At 35.9% G+C, this 18000-nt stretch overlaps 2 protein-coding genes, 1 non-coding gene and 1 pseudogene across 3 annotated transcripts; 2 read left to right on the top strand and 2 right to left on the bottom strand.

Moving 5' to 3' along the window:
• Positions 1 to 4804: 4804 nt before the first annotated feature.
• LOC147523042 (uncharacterized) lies at positions 4805 to 5631 on the bottom strand (annotated as a pseudogene).
• Positions 5632 to 5751: 120 nt separating this feature from the next.
• Positions 5752 to 8248, bottom strand: LOC147523041 (protein FAR1-RELATED SEQUENCE 5-like). The gene is made up of 6 exons (XM_086569340.1): positions 7382 to 8248; positions 6466 to 7294; positions 6323 to 6390; positions 6124 to 6219; positions 5956 to 6033; positions 5752 to 5838 (listed from the first exon to the last, which is right to left on the bottom strand). The coding sequence occupies exons 1-6, from the start codon at positions 8246 to 8248 to the stop codon at positions 5752 to 5754; spliced, it is 2025 nt and encodes a 674-aa protein (XP_086425466.1).
• Positions 8249 to 12471: 4223 nt separating this feature from the next.
• Positions 12472 to 12561, top strand: LOC147523040 (small nucleolar RNA snoR8a). The gene has a single exon (XR_015206403.1). It is a non-coding gene; the product is annotated as a small nucleolar RNA snoR8a (small nucleolar RNA).
• Positions 12562 to 14029: 1468 nt separating this feature from the next.
• Positions 14030 to 16129, top strand: LOC147523039 (uncharacterized). Its single transcript, XM_086569330.1, has 5 exons — positions 14030 to 14071; positions 14159 to 14256; positions 15629 to 15706; positions 15896 to 15967; positions 16051 to 16129. Exons 1-5 carry the CDS (start codon positions 14030 to 14032, stop codon positions 16127 to 16129), a joined length of 369 nt encoding a protein of 122 aa, XP_086425456.1.
• Positions 16130 to 18000: the final 1871 nt, after the last annotated feature.

Genomic DNA, 18000 nt, shown 5'->3' with positions numbered 1-18000 from the left:
ACCTCGTGTTATCGACAACAGAAAAATATCGAAGAAAGAAGAGAGAACCAATCCCAGCTAGCTCGCAAAAATCCGCGTTCTTCTCCGTTTTAAGTTTGTGTGTGTTGTCTGTGGTTTTTCCAGAAAAACAAGTTTCTCCGGAGACACCCTATATTCTCCTTAACTTCCAAATTACTAAGTATTCTTATATCCTAACTATGGAAACATTATTTCTATTAACAGTATCATATATATTATGTTCCTTAAGTTAATAACTTGTTTCCTTTTTATTTAAAAGCTTACCAAAAATTAAAGATAAATTACCCCCATTCAAAATTCAAAATGCTAGTTTCCTATCTTATCATTATTCAAAATTTCTATTTAGTATTCCCTCCTTAACTATTTGGTATTCCACATGCTAGCACGTTGACCAGAAAATACAGTCAAATACAGAAAATATTAAATATTGGTACGCAGATAATGTAAATATAAAATAGGGGTCTTACATAAGTCGTGAACAATGAAGAGAGATAATGATTAATGTGAATGCTAAGTTGCGAACAATGAAGAGAGAGAATGATGGCTGATATTATTATATTTTCTATTTGAAAAAGAGGAGCCGTAAAGTGGAAGACGGTTGGTTTGTTGAATTTAATTTCATAAAAGGTAATTATTTGGGCAATCAATGATGGGTAAGTGGCGAACAATTGAATAGGGGCGTATAGTTGATTTCCGACCTGAATTTACACATACGTTCTTAAATTACTATATAATCTTGAGGGTATAGATGGTAGTAAATTATAAAATGACTAAGTAGTCCTTCTCAAAGGCATTGAATAATTGATTTTAATATTTTATTAAGGGCATTTCATGGTAGAAAAAAGATTGGTCTAATTTAAAGGTCCATATTAATTATGGTATACTATACTAATAGAGATATACACAAGTAAAATAGATAGGCATGTGATGAGTTTGTGTGTTGATGCCCCTTGATGGATGGTGGATTGGTAGGCAAGATAAGAAATTTCTATTATAGGAAGAAGTTGACAATAATGCTGAAACTTTACTATCTTCTGTCCAAGCACATTAGTCAATAATAATGACACAGTTCGCACACTCCACTTGTCACTTTCAACAAATGTTTTTTATGTCATGGACAAGACAACCTCTTATTTGTGAGTAATCCAAAATGCATTGTGAGTTAATCCAAAATCACTTCTGACAAAAGATTACAAGGACTGACAACATTTGAATACGAGGTTTTCACTTTTCATAGCAACATCCAGCTCAAGTTTGTGATTTGGGAATTTTGACAAATCTAAAAATCGGAATTCATAATATTTCAACTCAAGTCACATTTGAAATTTTGACTAATTTCAGAATCATCAATATTTTGACTCTATAGTGTTTTTTTAAAAAAATTTGAAAAACCAAAATATCAAGCGAAATTTCAATATTCTATTCAGAATCATAAACAATAATCTAGCACGAAAAAGTTTGGTGTACTTTAATTTAGATCACACACAAACATATTCTGGAATAGATTTTCATCTCGAAAATCAAAAATCAATAATCAAAAATAAATCTAGAACAGACAAATATTGCCGATTAGACCTTACTGAATAGACCAAATTAAAGCGATTTTTCAGTTGCCAATGTACTGATGAATACCTTTCTTCAACGTACGTAACACATGGAGTTGATGCATCAATAAAATTATGAGTCGTAAAATTATTGTACGCTGACTTCTCAAAAAATACACAAAACAAAAACGAAATAAAAGGTAAATATGTGTTTATTGTTGCTAGTGATTTTTAATACAATCTTGAAATTGTGCCGGATATATCGATTTTTGAAAAAACTAAATAGAATCTAAATATCAATATAGGGTCTATGTGCACTCCACCAAATATGCCCATCACATGAAATCAGGTGCGGACCCAGGAGAGAGCTACACTAGGCTTCAGCCCAGGTCCGTTTCGTTATAAAAAGAGAGTAGTATGCATCGCTCTAGACTTAAAAGACCCCCCCCCCCGTCTCTCTCTCTCTCTCTCTTGATTCTTTTATTATGCTATTTAGATCTATAATTCTCATATATTGATTATAAAGCTCAAGCTTTTACACACTGACTCGTTCAAAGGTATGTTCCGTTTATTATTATTATTATTATTACAATATATATCGTTGGTATTTTGAATGTTGTTGTTACTGGTCGAAAGATTATTGGAGCAACGAGCAACTAACCCTTCTAAGTCTGTTCCTGGAACTATTCGTGGTGATTTTTCTGTCAAGATTGGCAGGTAATTAGATTTGTTGTTCATTTGTTACATTGGTTTAGTTGTTGTTTTTTTATAGATTTTAGTTACATGAGTTGGTCTGATTATAGTATAATCTTGTTATGGTTGTTTGAATTAGAATTGGGTGAATAAGATATTTCATGAATTGCAAAACTATTTCTGCCTCTCCCATGGGTAGGATCTTTTTGTGCAAGTGTATTGAAACCATGTTTTCTTAAGGAGTAATTTGTAAGGTTTCATGGGGGCATTTCTTTTGGTCCTGACCATGATGGGAATTAAAATTAACAATTTATATTTTAATTAATAGTTATCATTTTCATTTAGTTTAACATATATGGATAGTGATGATAACAATTGAGGCTTTCAGTAATCCATGTGTGCTGCGTTTCAGTCTTTTAATTTTTTGTACCACCTTCCTCTCTATGCGTATAGTTTTCATTTAGGCTTTCTCATAAGACAGTTATAGATAAATGTGTTTTTTTTTTTTTTTTTTTTTTTTTTTTTTTTTTTTTTTTTTCAAACGTTCAATGTCGAAGGGAGTGCGAAAGATAGATTATTTTTTAAAACCAAAAGAAATGCTCGACACATCCAATGTTGCTAGTACTATTGAAAATGATGATCAAGGTCATTCAAAGTTCCAAAGAGTTTAACCCATTGAACAAGTTCGTTCAAACTCTCAGGGGATTGAACCTATTGAACAAGTTTGTCTCAACTCTCAAGGGATTGAATCTAGTCAAACCGGTGTTACTAGTTCTTTGGTACGTGACCCGGGGTTACTAGTTCTTTGGTACATTGAAAGAGATTTTGCTAATGATATTGATCTGTATTTGGTAATAAATGATTTTGACCCCCGCAAGACCCGTAAAATACCATTTAAGTTTTTCTTTTTAAATAGATTTGTAGTCGAACTTGATTAGATATTTAGATGAATTAGTATATATATTTGGCTAATTATGAATTTTGGTGTTTCAGTTGTTTCTTTGGAATGTGTTTGTTATTTTTATTTTTTTGTTTAAGACTCTAGTTATTATCGTTGTTTAGCCTCGAGAGAGTTGAAATGCTAGGTCCACCTTGCATGAAATCATAACTACTAGAAATCTTTTTGATAGTGGGGACTGAGGATTGGGGAGTGGGGACCTGTTATATAATCACGGGTATGGGGTACCACATAAATACTAGGAATCAATGTCATGATTATCATCTAACTACTATAAAGAGAAAGGTTCGGTGAACAGTGACTTTTTCCAGTTATACCCCTATATGGGTTCAATTATTACAATTATGGTCAGAAAGGTATTATGTAATAACACAGGTGAGGGAGGGGTAAAAATGTCAATTTCTACAGTGAAATTCAGACGTTTCTCTCTCGATTTAGCACATTGCCTTCAATTTTGTAACCAATTACGATATTGCTACTGACTGAATTTTAACTTTTTGTTCTGCCCAGCTGATCGCACACGTAGCCATGTGCCAGGAAGCTAGTGAATTTAATGAAAAAACAATTGTAGGCAAATTTAGTGTGCATAAAATTTAAACCTCGTTGAGACATAGCTAGATTACTCTAATCATGAAGCAAATCAAATGCAGTGGTCCATTTTAGTACTTTAAGCACCTGGGTTTAGGGAAATTGGTATAAGAGAGAGAATGATTTATTATTATTTTATTTAATTTTCGAAATTGGTGAAAATAGAGAGAATAAGAGACAGCTAGCTGAATGATGGTGATGTACTGGTTCAGAGGCCAACTCATACCGTGAAGACTGGTTGTTATTTTCATGGTTTTTTGCAGATCATTAAAGTAAAGTTTCAATATTTTTCTTATAATAGAAATTTCTTATCTTGGCACCATCCACCAACTGACCAACACACTTTTATCAGAAGACAAGCTTTCTACTGTTTCAGCCTTTAATGACACACCACACTATCACCCACCTTTCTCGTGAATTTTTTAATTTTTTCCTGTTAATAAAAAAGATATTGAATCTGGTTCAGTATTTTCTCCTACTTTTTTAGCGCCATGGAGGGTCCCATTTTAAGCAGTTTTCTATCCCCACCAACAAACTCTACCACGCCAAACAGCTAACAATAAATATTAAATAGTACACAGTACACCACGTCAGCAGCCCTTGCAGATGAGAAAAACTTCGTTCCATAGCGCTTAGGACGCAAAACCGTCCACAGCGCTTCTACACTATACACGTGTCCCATACTACAATTTTTATTAACTTGGTTTTTTTTGGATAACTCTAGTTAACTCTCACCTATTTTCTCTCTAACCTAATAAACTCGCGCCTAAAAAAAAAAGTTCGCTATATTGCCTTTTAGTTTGATGGCAAATATACAACTCACTATAGTTGCCTGATAGCATTCTTCAAAGTTCAAAAACAACTTCATGAAGAATGTTGACTTACAAGATGTCAATTAAAATACCAACTACGATACGAAAAGACATAAAAGCAACCTGTTTCGCATTCCATTTTCTACCACTTTTATGCTAAATCCATCTGTAATTTAATTGGATTTTTCACATTCACCACACAACAAGTTTCTCAATTTTTTAATATCCACATAATCCTAACAAACACCAGCATGTAAACAGTTAACCTAATTGAACAATTTCATTATGCACCAACCAAAGCCTATTGGCAAGGTACAACATTAGCTGCTGCTTCCAACGTTCTCCTTACTTTTGTATGTGGGTCAGAGAGTTCAGCAGAGATTTTTCCATAAATGTTCAGATTCAATGGTGAAGCTCCAGTAGCCAATAATATCCTCACAACATCCACATGCTCACCTCTTGCCGCGATGATGCGGGCGGTATCGCCTTCCACATCAATCAACGTGCCTAGCATCCGCTTCAAACAATCGAGCTGCTAGCAGCATTGATGAGAAGCTGGGCAATTTCGGCAAAACCCCCTGCACAAGCATCATGAAGAGGAATTGCCCCATCCTCATCCTTGGTTTCCAAGCTAGCTCCCCTTTGCACGAGTAACTGGACACAGGACAAATAACCATAGAGACAAGTCAAATGAAGGGCAGTATCTCCATCTTCCAAGGGTTCGTCAATGCTTCCGCTCAAGTTATCGAGAGCGTTAGTAAGGGCGGTGAGATTGCTTGAATGAGCAGCTTCTGCTAAAGGGCGAAGGTGTGGAGGTGTTTCAGTATCAAATTCTTCGAGTATTACTTCAAACAAACCTTCTTCTTCTTCTTCGCCATCAATCATTCCATTTCTTTTACTTGGAACCGCAATTTCTTCTTCACCATCAATCATAAAAATAGCTTGTATATCAAAAATAGATAGCTACTACAAATTAATCAAAAAATTGTACCACAATCCATAACAAAATAACAAAATGGCTGAGTTCGATAATCCACGATAAACTTTTGATCAAAAAGAAATAACGGTGTTGCTTTTGAAAAGTATCTCTGTCCCATATTGTCAGCTGCATCACAAAATTTGTTTGGGAAAAGACTTGTTAGACGAAGTCTACTGTATCTTCATGGTGACTCCCTTGTAATGCTTGGGTGCCCATGGATGGTTGAGTTAAGAGTCCAAGAAATCCCTACGGTACAACAACACAAATGATGCAAATAGCATGCATGCAACATATGTATCATTCTCTATCTATAAGCTTTTAGTTAACATAAAATTATATTCAAAGGAAGTAAGAAAGTCATACATGGTCAAATTGAAAAGTATCCATTTCTGCTTGTAGTGTTGCTTGAGTGGTAGCTTGTGTGGTATGAGCAATGGATTCCTATACATTTATAAAATCATGTAACCAACTACCCCAACATAAAATCTAATGCAAAATGATTTAATCAACAACTTTTACTTTATATTATACATGAGAAGTATGGTAGGGAACAAAATATGATGTCATGTTTGAAACACCACTTATGCCTTCGGTGCTAGAATCTGGTGGATACCCATGCTGAGCTACCTAATATATGAGTAAAGACAAAATTTATGTAATTAAAGATAAGTATGAGAATATATTGAATGTCATTGATTACAAGTAGAAATGTTTTTTTTAAAAAAGAAACCTTATGTACAACTACTTCATGTAGTCCATCATCTGCCATAACATCCTTATTTCTTTCTGTATTCAGGCCTAAAAAAATGGCAACTTTATTAGAAAGTGTAAACTGAAATACATATAAAAATTTATAAATAATAACTTACTTACCACGTCTGCCATTTCTAGAATTTCTTTGAGCTTTGGCTGTCCTTTTCTTCTTCTCCAATGCATGCTTGATTCTACCATATTTGTGGTCCTTATTTTTCTTGCACGGCGGATCTTTTAACCTGATATTGTGTTCCACATGGCTGCCACCACTCTCTTTATGTGTGCTTGCAATTTTGCCAAATAGACCATGATCACTTATTTGTAAGCATTGATCCATTTTTCTCAACAAAATCATTAGCTCTTCCTTTCCTAACTCATAGGATTGGAGAGTAGTGGCAGCTTTCACTACATAAGCAAGTGCAATGTGAGCCAACTCACTATAACGTAAAGCTGGAGATGTTTTAGAGCTAACTTTCGCTGTTTTACTCTTATCAATAACAAGACCAGATGTTGCATCTTTGGTCCATCTATGTAGATAGTACTGCTGCGGTATACTCGACAATTGCCTTCTTTGCAAAACTTTTAGAGCATGCGGGCATAAAATACCAACAAACTCAAACATTTTGCAACTGCAATGCACTGAACTATCAGAGGAATCAAATGTAACTCTCCGATTATCGGCATTACCAAAAGACGAAACCTTATATATGAAGATTGTTCCATCCTCTTCAATTTGTTCCTCAAAATAATTCAAACATTCTAACAGTTGATGCTGAAAACGCTTGAAGATGGTTCTTGTATACTTTCCAGCTGCTTCTTCCTCTACTTTCCATCTTGACTTCAAGATTGGTGATGTCTGCCTTGAGTCAAAATCTTCAGAAATTTCTTGTTCACGTCGATCCAATACCGCTTCCTCATATTTGTGACAAACTCTCGTAAAAGCATGGTCCTTTTGAAATACTTCTTGAAATAACTATTCATGCTCTCGCTTCTCTGTGTAGTTGTGATGCCCGCACAAAAATATTCTCTCGCAAACACTAGTGCCCATTTTTTTCCTTAATTTATATAAATTTAGTAGCCAACTATTTTTCTCTAAATCATACTCTTTAAGCAACATATTCCAACATGAATCAAACTGTTCCTCTGTCTCATTATTGTAAATGCAATTACTAAAACTTGTTGCAAAAGAAGTAAACTTGTCGAAAACATGAGAAAGATTTTTCGCTGCGTTTAGATTGATATGCCACAAACACAAACGATGATATGCATCAGGAAATACACTCACAATTGCATTTCCAATAGCTTGAGCCTGGTCAGTGAAAATTGTCTTTGATTGCTTACCCTTCATTGCTTGTAGAAATGCTTTGAATAGCCATTCAAATGACTCAGTTGTCTCATCTAAGAGTAAACCACAACCAAATAGCACAGACTGCCCATGATGATTGACTCCCACAAACGGTGCATATGGTAAGTCATACCCATTGGTTTTGTAGGTGGTGTCAAAACATACAACATCACTGAAGAAACTATAGTCCACTCTTGATTTTGCATCACACCAAAAACAGCTAGAAAATTGATTGTTATCATCCATATCTATGGCATAGAAAAAAGAAGGATTACTCATTTCCATGTCCATGAAATACTTGAGTAAATTCTGTGCATTTCCTTTCTTGAGGATCTCACTTCGCTTTCTTTGGACGTGGTTCTTCAAATCCTTTTTTGTGAAATTCATGTTTTGAAATCCGCCTGCTTCATTACGCATATATGAATGAATCTTTGAGGCACCTATCCCCGCTGTTGACATACTATTAATAACACCACCTTGGGAAAATTCAATTTTCCGCTGCGACTTCAACTTATGAACTTCAGATTGCTTCGCCAGATCATGGTTGTGTTCTTCCATAAACTTTATCAATATATATATTGCCTATTGTAACTGGATTACAAAGCATGCTTTACAACCAACTCATGTAATTGGTCGTGGCTTTTTGGGGGAAACCAATTGTGCGCGATTCCTACGAATACCTTCTCTCGAACAACAAAATTCCCTCTTCAGTATTGTTTTATCCTTCTTACGCGAGAAGGCAGTATGATTAATTCTAATGCTGAAACCTATGAATCTGGCATAAGCATTGTAGAAATCGTAGGCTTCATAAACTGAATGGAATAACATATTGAGTTTAGGAATACTATCCCATATATTATTTGATTCAACCGGCACCAGCTCTCTGTTCTCGTCATTCTCTTCAGTTGGATCCTCAGAGTCGGACTCTACTTGCAAAGCTTCTTCTGCAATTAACAAAATGTACATAGTTAACTACAAATTTGCAATCACATACTTGAAAAATAGTGTTAACACCAAGAATGGAATAAGATGTGTAACAACAAAAATTCTTCTATGTAAACACTAAGTAAAACAACCAGACAAAAAATCCACGTTTAACTATTGAGAAATTCAAAGAGAACAAATATGTTGGATACAAATAACCATTATTTTCTTTTTACCTTCGTTAATCATTGTTGAAATTGTAAAACACTTGTTTTTTTCTTCTTTTTCTCCTTATTTTTTTGGGCGCGAGATTATCAGTTGGGATATTTTTTTGGGTATAGTTGAGTGCTAAAAATATATAGGTAAAAGATTTGAGAAGAAAAAATAGGGGAGAATTAAGTTAACCAAAGTTGTAGTATGGGACACGCTATGGACGGTTTTGCGTCCTAAGCGCTATTGACCGAAGTTTTTCTCCAGGACATAGTAGATTAGTTGGTGGTAAATAAACTGGTATTTTGATTTGGACTTAGGGCTGACCCGCTGACGGTGGATCAGGAAAGAGTTGTGTTTTTACTTTTTAGGTGAAGCCCTGAAAATGAGGTGAATTGACTTTTTTTATGTGGTGAGACTGATCCAATGCACTCAATGGATCTGGATATGGACCTATTGGGTCTAGAAAATAAACATAGTTGGAGTTTCTCCAGCCTCCAGGCCCATTGAGTCTTGGAGCACAGGGGGCTTTAGCCAGGCAGCGATAATAAAGTTGATAAGCTTGGAGAGTAACGCTTTTCATTGAAAGGATGAGCGAACCAAAATTTTAGTGCCAATTGTAATTTGTTAATTTTCTTTTAGCGCATTAATCATTTGGATTTGGACCACATACCAACTTCATAGATGACTTTTATTAGTACCTGGGTTTTGCCAATTGGTTGTAGATTACAACTTCACAAGTTCACGACAACATAGCGGAAAGCTAAAAAGATAGATTTAAAACTTCATAATGACCTTAAGGAATGATTACAGTGATTAGTGTAATGGAGTAATATTCTCGTTAAGGAATACTAAGCACGCGTTAAGTATAAGTAGAGATAGTAACGAACTCATGACATCGACTTGCAAGCAGCTCGCTCAAGAATGCTTCAAGACGAATGAACGACCTAACGCAGAACGCTTCGAATAAAGACACTATCCCTAATCCAGATGTAATCATCACCAGAGCCTTACCTGTACTTCCAATCACCGTGAAATATGAACTACTGCACTCACTCCCAATGATCACCGCATTCCTACCAAAACCAACCTAACACATATTCATAATCTCCACCCTACATATATACATGTCAGTACACATGTCTCATGGATCAACACCCCCTTATGCCTATAAATACCACCTACGTGAGACCTGATTCTTCTCTCCCCCCAGAATCAAGAGAAGATACATAGGCAACTTGCTCATCAACGAACTCGGTCTCTCCAAAACCCAATCTCATTATCCTTCCTCCTTTGTATGTAAAGGAAAACTAAAACACACATTTACATTGGCGCCGTCTGTGGTCTCGATTACTTGAGAAACCACTTTCACACAAATAAAAAATCCAAAAATCTCAAGCCCACGAAGCATGGCAAGCCTCGAAGCTCAAGTTCAAAGCCTCACAAACCAACTAGGTGTAACGAATGAGAGCATTTCCTTGCTCAGGCAGGAAAATGTTGCTCTACGTGCACAAGTAGACGCTCAACAGCAACCAGTTGGTAACATCACTGAGAATGACATCAACGAAGTTAATCAACAGATTAACGAACTGTCACAAAGGATCGGTCAGAGCGCAGTAAGAAAAGACGCCACCCAGATCGTTCAGAAAATGCTCAAGACGTATTGCGCATCCCCGTTCACTACTGAGCTACTCAGTAAACCTTCTCAAGATTTCGTTAAGCCACGTTTTCTAATGTATGATGGCAGCACGTGTCCTGGTCAGCACGTGACTCGCTATATTCAAAGCCTGACACTTTACAGTTCTCCTGAGTTTGATCATCTCCATTGTCGATTATTTCCTTCCAGCCTCAAGGATGGAGCACTCGATTGGTTCTTTTCACTCGAATCAGACTCAATAAAGACCTTCGAGCAGCTCACAGATCTATTTGCTAGTCAGTACGTCCACAATAGACATAAAAAAGTAGATCTTGACTCACTCTTCCAGCTATCATTTGGCGAGGATGAGACCATTTGCCAATTCCTGGGTCGGTTCAAAGCTGAACTCTTATGCATGGAGAGCGGCCTCAAAGAGTCTTTTGCCACATTGGCATTCTCCAACGCTTGTAGAGTGTGTAACACAGATCTCTCCAGATCACTGATGAAAGAGCGTCCGGAAACGCTATCCGAGCTATACGCTCGGGTAGACAAATACATTAAGTTACAAGAAGGTCTGAAACGCCAAGGCCTCCCAAAGGACCAAGAGGTCGCCGCGATCTCTGATGACATCCCACGTGCCAAAAAGCGATCCAGGTCGCAAGCACCAAAATCGGGCAACCGATTGGACAACAACAGAGAGTTCACTATCCTGACACGCTCCCCCAGTTACATATTGGAAAAGATCAAGCGAGCTTCATATTTCCGACCTAATGTGCGACAACCGGTAGACCGACTTGACAAACCATACTGCGCATTTCACCAAGCCAAATGTCACTAGTCTGACGCATGCTGGACATATCAAACAGTACACCAACATTGCCGATGGCGATTTGCACCATAAGCTTATGGCTCACCGAGTGCGCAGCAGATCTCCACCTCGCCAGGACCGCCACAATGCTCAAGCTCCCTCCCACAGCAGTGGCCATCAGTTGACTAGTCAAGGATCATAAATTGTCCTAAATACCCTTTTTCTGTGGAAATTATGAAATTTGCCATTGACACTGTTCAAAGCCCACAACTCAAAGCCCAAACTCGAAATTACACTAAAATTAAATGTTGAAAAACTTTACTGAATATTTTAGGAAGCCTATACGCGTGTTAATAAGGAATCTAATTAGTCCCCACGAGCCATCCTCTGCCGAGAATTTAAACCGTGACAACCTGAAATGGGAGAAGCATCTTTTGCTTTGTTCTTCCCCATCTGAATCAACTTTAAAGAAGCCGCCTCAATGCTCAAGACGTCCCTCAAACCACCTTCAGGCAAAAGATAATTCGTGGGGATTGTTTTTTCAGATTTGAACTTCAGGTATGTCCTCAATTCTTAGTTAATCTTCCATCAACCTGCTTTGTGCATGCCCTGTTTAAATCATGTCGCGCTTGGATGGAAGAACATATGCCCAAGTTTGTTGTCCGAAAGTAAAAAGGAATGTGGATTCATCTTCTGATGAAGTTAGTAGAGGTGGAAGAAGTTACCTGGATTTGTATTTTGAGATCATCTGTGATATATTTTTGAGACTTCCCATTAAGGATCTTATGTGTTGTAACTTGTAAGTGCGTATGTAAGACCTGGTACAAATTAACAAGGGATTCTGAATTCATTAATATGCATTTGAAGAGAGCACTGTCTCATCCGCTTCACATTATTCTTGAACCGAAAAATGGCTATACCTATACTGTTCCTAATGTCTATTATTCTGACGGCCATTTGTTTCCTAATTTATATTATGCTGATCCCCGAAACTCTCTGTTCTTGATCGATAAACAGAAATGTATCCCCATTCCAGTGAAAAACCTAATATTGAGAAGTGGATATACTATAGTTGGTTCTTGCAATGGTTTGCTTTGTATGGCTTCAACTGACATTACTTTGTATAGATACTATGAAGTATCTATACCGATATCCATTTATAATCCAATCACGATTAAAGAGAGATAAGAAACTGGTTTATTGGCGGTTGCTATGATTATACAAATTCCTCGTACTGACTTGCTAATGCTATTGCATGACAGACTCCATATACACCCATAGAATATGAGCATCACCACTGCCAAAATAGTTTCACATTTTTTTTATTTTTTTTAGTTCATTTTTCTTATTTGGTTTTTGTTTGAATAATTTTATTAGGTAATTGATTTTTAAACTTTGATTGGAGTTTTATTTTTATTTGTATTTTAACTTGTATTTTCGAGTTTGGGCTTTGAGTTGTGGGCTTTGAACAGTGTCAATGGCAAATTCTGTAATTTTCACAGAAAGAGGGTATTTAGGACAATTTATTATTCTTGACTAGTCAACTGACGGTTGGTTGACTCCTTTTTTTGATCGTCAAGTTGGGGAAATCTAATTTCAATTATTATGGGGGTAATCCTAATTTCAACTAGTGGTGGGGGTATGTCAATATAATCCTTAATTGTTTTACCCGACTAGAACTCTCTCAAACCCTATTCAAACCTAGGGTTCCAAATATATCACCCATGAAGATGAAGACGACGCATCTGGTTCGATCTTCGATTAAAACTGGAGGTACACCGTTATTTCTCTTCCTCACTTGAAATTTTTTCTACTTATTGTCACTCGGTTTGGGAATTTGATTTTGGATGATTCAATTGAGGAGCTATTGTTGCAGAAGTCAGTTTTTCAAGTGTTGGGTTTCATGTTTAGGATTTTTGTTAATAAGTCTTGGAAAATAATAAATCTTGTTACTTTGTGAAGCTGTTGTGTCCGTCTGTGTCAAAGTAGTGTGTAGAAGAAGTAGTGGTTTTGGAAGATGAGAAGGTGGACATGGGGTTCATCTCTCGTTACTTCCGGGTCGGGACCACACTCTTGTCAAGCTCAACCGACACTTAATCGGCAAGTCGTCCCCTCTTCTTCTTCCCCCTCACTTGGAAATCTCTACTCTCTCTTGCGGTCGTCCGAGTTTGATTTCTTTGTCTGCTGAGTAGCTGCTATTAAGCCTGTTTACTCAGCATGCCATTTGTTTGTAACTTTGTCTGTGCTTAACCCTTTATGTGTGCCTTATCTGCATTTCTTTTTTAATCATCTCTTGATTATTGTTGTGATTGTTTTGTAATAAATTGCAGTCTCAATTCTTGACAAGTGGAGCCCAAGGAGATGGACAATGAATTGTCCCAATCACAGTATGATGTGGTTCATATAATGCTCGCAAAAAATTTCTCTTACAAACAAAATCGAAGCTGTAGAAATGATGGATCTTAAGGCTCTACAAGTGCTACAGAACCACCAGAAATGGATTAAGCTTAATGTTGACCAAACAGGCTTCTACAGAGTAAAAATATGATGATGAACTTACAGCCAGACTCCGACATGCAATAGAAGCCAACGGATAGATTTGGTAAGATGATTGTTCACTCACTATGACAAAGCTTCTTCCGCAATATAAAAAACTCGATCATTTTATTCTTTCTATCAAGCATTTTGGATGATTCATTTGCTCTGTCTATGGCTTGCAAACGGTCATTGTCTTCATTGTTCAAACTTTGATGAAACTTACATGGAGGAGCTTGAGTATACTGTCTTGTCGAAATTGATCACTGTAATGTTGATCTCCATAGTTTGTATGTGCTTGCTCTTCCAAGTCTATGCTTCCTTGACGTTAATTTCCGGTTTCTTGATTTGTCAGATGAATAAGAAAGTTGCAAGGATTGCTGCTGATGCCAGTCCTGAGTTGTTAGAGTATATCAAACTATTCTTGATCAATCTTTTTCAGTATTCTGCGGAGTAAGTCTAATATCTTCATTCCATTAGTACTTAAAACATACTTAAATATTATTATTTTTTTACCACTAAAACTGATGTGATTCTAGATTAAACCATTTATTTTCGTACTTGTTAACAGTTCATGATCCTTAGCCTAAAATGAATTTTGTCTATGTGCCACCCTTTTTACGAGAAAGTTTTCGAGAGGCCGCTAACAATGGCTTGCTTGGTCCTCCTTAAATGTCTCCAGAACTAGGACAAAATGTAATGAATATAACATTCTTCCCTATTGAACTCTCTTTAACTTGAGAAAGTGTCTGCTTTGTTGAACAAAGTACAAAAAAACTCTGCGGATTTACTCTTATGTATCCATGTTTTCTACATGAAAAGATTCAAAGCATCAAATGATAAAGTTAAGAAAAAAAAAGTTTACACCAGAATGGTCAATTCCTCCAGAACAATACTAGGTAAACTATGTAGGCTCTGTTAGCTTGCGATGATAACCTATTTCTTGATTCTTCTACCTGCATTGTTTATTGTTTGACCTAAATTCATGATATGAGATTATAACATGGTGTGAAACTATCATTTTTATTTTTATTTTAATATAAAATGAGTATTTCCTTGTAACATACTTGTTATGCACTGTCTCTCCTCCATTGAGATGCTCTATAAATATCCAAATTCTATTGAATCCCTGGACCTGGACTGCTTTAGTTTTGTTGGGTAGAGATTTTAACTTTCTTTCTTTTTCTAACTTTCTCTTGAGATCTCTTTTACCGCAAATGATAAGCCCCGACACAAATCTTCTTCTCAACATTGAAGTGATTCTTTGATCTTTGTTCAAATATATTTAATGTTAATGGCAATGTACATCTAAATGATCACCTTAAGTGGGTTGTGTCTTCCATATGGAATAACTTTTCATTAGTTCAATATCAGAATCTCCAAATGCTTTTTTGATTTTTCTCCAATAGTTAAGTCTTTTCGGGGAACAATATTCCATCTACATCTTCAATTTGGAATGTTGCTCTTTTGGAAGAAAAGAATGTGTCTTCTTTTTCCAGCTTTGTGGTACATACCATTTCTTTCCCCATGGTTTTAAATTTAAACATTTTCTCCTAGTTATGCTTCTTTTGCAATATAGTATATCCATCTTATTTGAATCAGCTATGTCTTCTTTCCATTAAGTTTTTTTCGTTTTTAAAGTCTGCTTACAATGATTTCCTCTGGCATCTTTTGAAATTACTATGATATACACATTTTTGAGTTGTGTGAGACCGTAAAGAGTGAAACCTTCAGAATTCATGTAGTTGTAACTTGTAAATATGGACTCAACGTATTTACGTCAATACAAGGAAAGTGTCAATTACGATCACATTGTTTACTGTAGTCTAGATGGTATCTTGGAGCTGAAACCAATGAGTTTGTATGATCGCCTTCTCTTGCATCGCCTGGCGGACATTTTCGGGTAAGTTTTTTTTTTTATGTTACAACCCAACTTCTTTCTTCATAATTATATATTTGAAAGCTATAGCCAGACTTAAAATTTCTAAATCTTTTTGCATAATTATTTGATATTGCCGATCATATTTGTTTCACCCATCTGTCTTTATTACAAGTTCATTCTAGTGACTCCGTGAAATTTTTTTGGTACTAGATTGGCTCATAAATCTGTTGGTGAAGGAGATGACCGCCATTTAATCTTAGAGGGATCCCCTAAGTCATCAATGTATGTTGATCCCACAGTCGAATGGAACATTGGTTCATAGATTACTTTTCTTGAATGTTTCCTGTTCATGTTTGGAATTGCAGACCATCAGTTCTTGTCAGTGATATCCTGTGGCAATGTAATGACTATCGGGTCTCTGCTTTGCATCCCATCAACCGTTGAGGAGAACAAAGGCTTTACCGTAGTGCATTTCCCACTTCTCTTTGTGCTTAGTATCGGTAGTTTTAAATAACAATATTGAACTTCGGCGTAATATATGTCCAATGAAGCTTGACTTTGTACTTATTAAAAGTTTGTCATTTTTCACATTGTCATGTGCTACAAGCATTACGTAGAACTTATAGCTTTGTTCTACAACGTACTGTATCTTTGATAGAGTGAATGGTATAAACACATAGATTGGAAATTGTATGCATCCTTTTATATAAGTGATTAACGAATTGTCATAATTGTGTACTTTAATGTCTTACTTTTCCTGATTATGATATCCTTCTCACAAAATTCAGTTTGTTACTAGTGTGATTGACTTTTTCTTTTCTTTTTATTTTCTTTTCTCTTTATTTAAGCCGCAAAGAATAATCCAACATCTTTGGGGACTACGCTAGAGGAAAGAAGCAGCTTATCTTGCTGCTCGTGAGCGGATCTTTTCTGAAGAGAATGGAGGGATAAGAGAGTCAATCGCACCAAAGCCGCGGAATGTACCTATATATGGTTGCACGCCGGCTGATTGCTCATGCACTGTTTGAAAAGAATGAGGAAACCCCAAAGAACCCTCATATTCATGCAAATGCTTTGGGTGTCAAAGACGATAAGGAATTTGAAGGTCAGGAGATGCTTCATAATAGCACATTCTCTCTCCTTTATTCTTATATAGTAACTCTCACATGTTGTGCTTTGACTCATCCAGATGACAAATTTAGAACTGAAGGAGACATACATGCAAGATGAACTTGACGATGTTCGACTCGATATTATTCAGTTCATCCAGGAAAATGGGGTGTTTCAGCAGGAAGCGAATGAGGATGAGTTTTAGCTATGTTTGGACCCCTCCAGTTTAATTTATGAGTCTTACCTTTTTAATTTATGAAAAGGAATTTGAAGTTTGTTTTCTTAGTGCACTCAAAAAATTAATGGAAGTTTTTTTATTTTATTATTATTATCTTTTTTTGCAATGTTTGATAGTTTATTGTACATTTTGGAATTTGTTGGGAAGATGAAAATGTTATGCGTGGGCGGTATGTTTTGTTATTTTTGTTTTATCTAGCATTATTTTAAATTTTAAGTGGAAGATATATATACTAGCATTATTATTAAATAAATATATATATATATATATATATATATATATATATATACCACGGTTTATATAATGAGCATAAACCGTAGTATTTAAACATATAACTATATACCATATACGGTATTATAATACATACACTAATATAAACCACGGTTTCAATAGCTTATATGCCATAATTGGTTACATGCATTGACAACCGTGGTATATAATGGATACATACAAACCACGGTTCTTTGAAAAACCGTGGTATCCGTTAAACATATATACCACAGTTTTTTGTTATTATTATATACCACACCACCTATTGTCACGGTTGCATAATTTTTCAAGCTTTTGCATTCCCTTTTTGATTTGATTTGGTAAATATATTTATACTACACTTAAAAACAATGGTATAAGTGTCATTCGTAGTTAATCTCGGTATCTAGACATCTCACTAGCGGGGGAACAAGGATTTTATTCTTTTTTTTTTTTTTTTTTTTTTTTTTCAAGTTAATATACATACAATAATTGAAACATCTACGTTATGAGCATGCATGCAAAATCTAATAATGAAATGTACGAAATGCGGGGCCGTTTCGGATCCTTTGGATAGCGTCCTTAATTAGGTTCTCCGCGGTATGTGTCGAATCACAATTTCTCTCTTATTTTTCCACTCAAGCTTTTGCTTATCTCCAAAAAGCATCTGTGCAATGGGCACGTTTCCTCACATACTCAATGATCTTTGTTAGAGGAA

The sequence above is a fragment of the Coptis chinensis genome, chromosome 1, assembly GCF_015680905.1.
Source record: "Coptis chinensis isolate HL-2020 chromosome 1, ASM1568090v1, whole genome shotgun sequence".
Taxonomy (NCBI): Eukaryota; Viridiplantae; Streptophyta; class Magnoliopsida; order Ranunculales; family Ranunculaceae; genus Coptis; species Coptis chinensis.
The sequence above is the reverse complement of the archived record's forward strand: the minus strand, read 5'-3'. Positions and strand labels throughout refer to the sequence as shown.

Bases quoted from the DNA above. Each gene is read 5' to 3' on its own strand.
- LOC147523041 (XM_086569340.1), bottom strand. From the start codon at position 8,248: ATGGAAGAACACAACCATGATCTGGCGAAGCAATCTGAAGTTCATAAG. The intron at 7,295-7,381 runs GTTTGCGAGAGA...GTATTTCAAAAG, and splicing joins GGAAAAAAATGGGCACTAGT to GACCATGCTTTTACGAGAGT. The intron at 6,034-6,123 runs GTATAATATAAA...ATAAATGTATAG, and splicing joins TTCCCTACCATACTTCTCAT to GAATCCATTGCTCATACCAC.
- LOC147523039 (XM_086569330.1), top strand. From the start codon at position 14,030: ATGGAGGAGCTTGAGTATACTGTCTTGTCGAAATTGATCACT. The intron at 14,072-14,158 runs GTAATGTTGATC...TTGATTTGTCAG, and splicing joins TCTTGTCGAAATTGATCACT to ATGAATAAGAAAGTTGCAAG. The intron at 14,257-15,628 runs GTAAGTCTAATA...TGTTTACTGTAG, and splicing joins CTTTTTCAGTATTCTGCGGA to TCTAGATGGTATCTTGGAGC.